This window comes from Priapulus caudatus, unplaced genomic scaffold (genome assembly GCF_000485595.1).
Source record: "Priapulus caudatus unplaced genomic scaffold, Priapulus_caudatus-5.0.1 Scaffold541, whole genome shotgun sequence".
Lineage (NCBI taxonomy): Eukaryota > Metazoa > Priapulida > Priapulimorpha > Priapulimorphida > Priapulidae > Priapulus > Priapulus caudatus.
Window position 1 is genome coordinate 255,123 of NW_014577602.1, and position 3,216 is coordinate 258,338.

The 3,216-nt window shown below is 46.6% G+C and overlaps 1 protein-coding gene across 1 annotated transcript in view; it reads left to right on the top strand.

The window, feature by feature from the left end:
• Positions 1 to 2,195, top strand: part of LOC106811459 (guanine nucleotide-binding protein subunit beta-like protein 1) — a 5,462-nt gene extending 3,267 nt beyond the window's left edge. Inside the window, exon 3 of the mRNA XM_014815081.1 lies at positions 241 to 2,195. Coding sequence (XP_014670567.1) covers positions 241 to 884 — 644 coding nt within the window. The 3' untranslated portion in view covers positions 885 to 2,195. The remainder of the gene's footprint in view (positions 1 to 240) is intronic.
• The last annotated feature ends 1,021 nt before the right edge of the window (positions 2,196 to 3,216 follow it).

Here is a 3,216-nt window from a genome sequence, read left to right on the forward strand (position 1 = left end):
CACAGCTCCCAGTCAGTCACACCTGGTGTATAGAATGTTCTATCGCGAGAATGATCAGCTACAGTTTCCAGTCAGTCACACCTGGTGTATAGAATGTTCTATCACGACAGTGATCAGCCACAGCTCCCAGGGTTTATAAAATGTTCTATAATCATGACAATTATAAGCCACAGTTCTCAGTCAGTCACACCAGGCATATAGGCACTAGCGAATGTCGTACAAACTGCGTTTCTCTCGCAGGTATCGGAAGAACCGGCGTCGGATTCTGCGGCAGCAGTCGCTCAGGTTCGCTGCTCGCTAAACCCGCTGCAGACGACCGCAGCTTCGAGCTCATTGACCTGACCTCCGGCAATGTCGCGCAGACGTTCCGCGCCGGCGACGACGCTGGAATGCCGATGTGCGTCGCGCTGCGGCGCCGCGACATGACCGACGCACCAGTGCTGTTTGCCGGCTACGAGAGCGGGGAGGTGCGCGCGTGGGACGCGACGGGACGTGGTGAGGTCGGGACCTCGCTGCGACCTCACCGCGACCCCGCGCTGGCGATGGATGTCGACGCGACGCTGAGGGGCGTGTCCGGCTCCGTCGATGAGGCGCTGCAGGGGTGGCGCCACCACGAGGGCCGCCTGGTGGACGGCGGCAGTACTACGATGACGAGCGCGGGCGTCGGTGCCGTCACGATTCGGGACGATCGCGCGATTGTCGCCGTGGCGCGGTGGGACTCACACATCTCTGTCTTCGACTGGAAGAAGTTCAAGCCGCTGGCCGTGTTGGCCTGCCACCAGGAGGCAGTGCAGTGCTTGGATTTTCGGACAGCTAGCGTGGAACCGCATTTACTAGTGGCGGGCTCCAAGGACACCCTACTTTCAGTCTGGCAGCTGTACTAGACATAGAGTAAAGGGTGCCTTTGTGCGTGTGCAAGAATATCATAGGAGCTTATGAGTGATGTGCATAGACAAAATAACGGTGGAGTTTATAAACATGTATGTTACTGTTAGTGCCCGATTGAGAAGTGGTGACATGGTGTTGAGATGAATTGTTGATTTTCTCAAGAGTTAAAATTAAGATAAGATAAGATAAGATAAGATACCCATCGGTATGTGGCAAAATACATAACATGAGCTATACAGCTCTTTGACCGATATCAAACAATGGTAGAATAACAGTAGTTTAAAAACAGTATTAAGAATTTACAAAATAAAAACAATAAAAACAATTACAAGCTGACAAATGAGACACAGCAATAAGATAAAATAAAAGTAATTACAAGTGTGAAGTGAGACAGAAGGCCTGTACACAAAAATGCCTGTATGCCGGAAGAAATTATAGTAATTTACATAGAGCACACCGGCATTCTGTACCATTCCACGTATTTATAAGTTTTTTAAACACCTTAGGACTTTCACTATCGCGTAAACATTGTGGTAGTTCATTCCATAGGTTGGCACCATAGTAACAAAAACTTTTTTTCCCATATGTTACAGTTATAAGACGTGGGACCTTTACATTTTTACTGCGTAGATTATAACAAATATCTTTGGGTGAGATCAAATTTGACAGATAGGATGGACAGTGTCTGGTTAGGATCTTGTAAACCTCTTTAGCAATCTGTCTTTGTCTACGTAGGCCTAGTGATGTAGACACGTCTTTCAAAAGGAGTGATTCATAATCACTGCTATAGTCTTGATACACATGGCGTAGAGCACGGCAGTTTAACTTTTCCAACTTTTTACTGTTGGCTTCACTACAAAAATGCCATATAATGGGACAAAAATTACAATTTGATTTGATGAAGGACTGGTAAATTATCTTCCTACAACTAGTAGGTATGTACCTTCCAATGCGTCGCAGCACATTGATTTGCCTAGCGGCTTTTTTACAAATATTTGATATGTGAACATAAAAATTTAACATGTAATCGAGGGTTACACCAAGTAGTTTAACATCATCACTACACTTTATGTCAGCACCCTGAATACTGAAGGTAGGATTCCTATTGTGGGTATCTTTACCCACTGCGAGGCCTTGAAATTTGCCTGGATTGGCCTCCATCTGGTTTTCAGAAAACCAGTCAACAAGAACCTCAGCCTCCAGGGTCTCTTTCATAACATCAAAGTCTTTGTTTGCGTAAGTAATTGTGTTATCATCTGCATAGTTATACAGTGTTGTTTTATGAATGAAATAAAATATATCATTTACAGGGTTCTGCCCAGGATTTTTTAGTGCCGGGCGCATCCAGTTGCGACAAAGTTGCAAGATGCAAGCGCCGTAGGCGTGAAGCCAATTTAGGGGTGTCCGGGGGCATGGCCCCCCGGAATTTGGGCAATTAGTGCCGGGCGGAGATAACCGACTCGTTTATATTGCCGGGCGGCAACCGCGAGTGCCGGGCACACCCGCCCACCGCCGCCCACCGTGGGCAGAACCCTGCATTTATAAAGATATTAAAAAGAATAGGACCTGTGATCGATCCCTGTGGTTCACCTTTAGACAATGGCAAAAATAAGCTTTGAGTGTTGCCAAGTTTTACCCACTGCTTTCTGTCAGAAAGATAGCTATCTAGCAATGCTATGGCACGCTCAGAAAGGTTATATGCTCTGAGCTTGGCAAGTTAGAGATTATGGGGCAGACAATCGAAAGCCTTCGAGAGGTCCATCAAGATGGCTCCAACAAAATGACCATCATCCAAAGCTCTCCTCCATTCCTCTGTCAGGGCCATTAGGGCCGACTGACAGCTGTAGCCTTTACGGTATGCTGATAGCAATGGACGGAAGATAGTTTGGAAGTGATCATTCAGTTGGTCCACCATGGCCCTCTCGAAGATCTTCGACTGAATGGGTAGAACACTAACAGGACGATAGTACTTTTTTTTAAAGTGGGTCCTCTTTTTAGCTCACCTTGACATCGTCAAGTTGAGCTATTGCCATGGGTCGTCGTTCGTCGTACGTCCGTCCGTCCGCCCGTCCGTCAACATTTGGTTTTGGTCAACGATAACTCAGGAACCGCTTGACCCACTTGTTTGAAATTGGGTGAGTTGTTACTGCTATGCTCCCATATGGAACGTCCTATTTTGAAGCACGCCAGTCGACGTACTTTCGAGCCACGGCAATTTTTTGGCAAAAATGGGAATTGCCATTAGTCAGTTCACAGGGAATAATTTTCCCGGTATCGCATCGCAATTCGCGATGTATTTTCAGCCATTTGCTACGCATATTTTTTTAT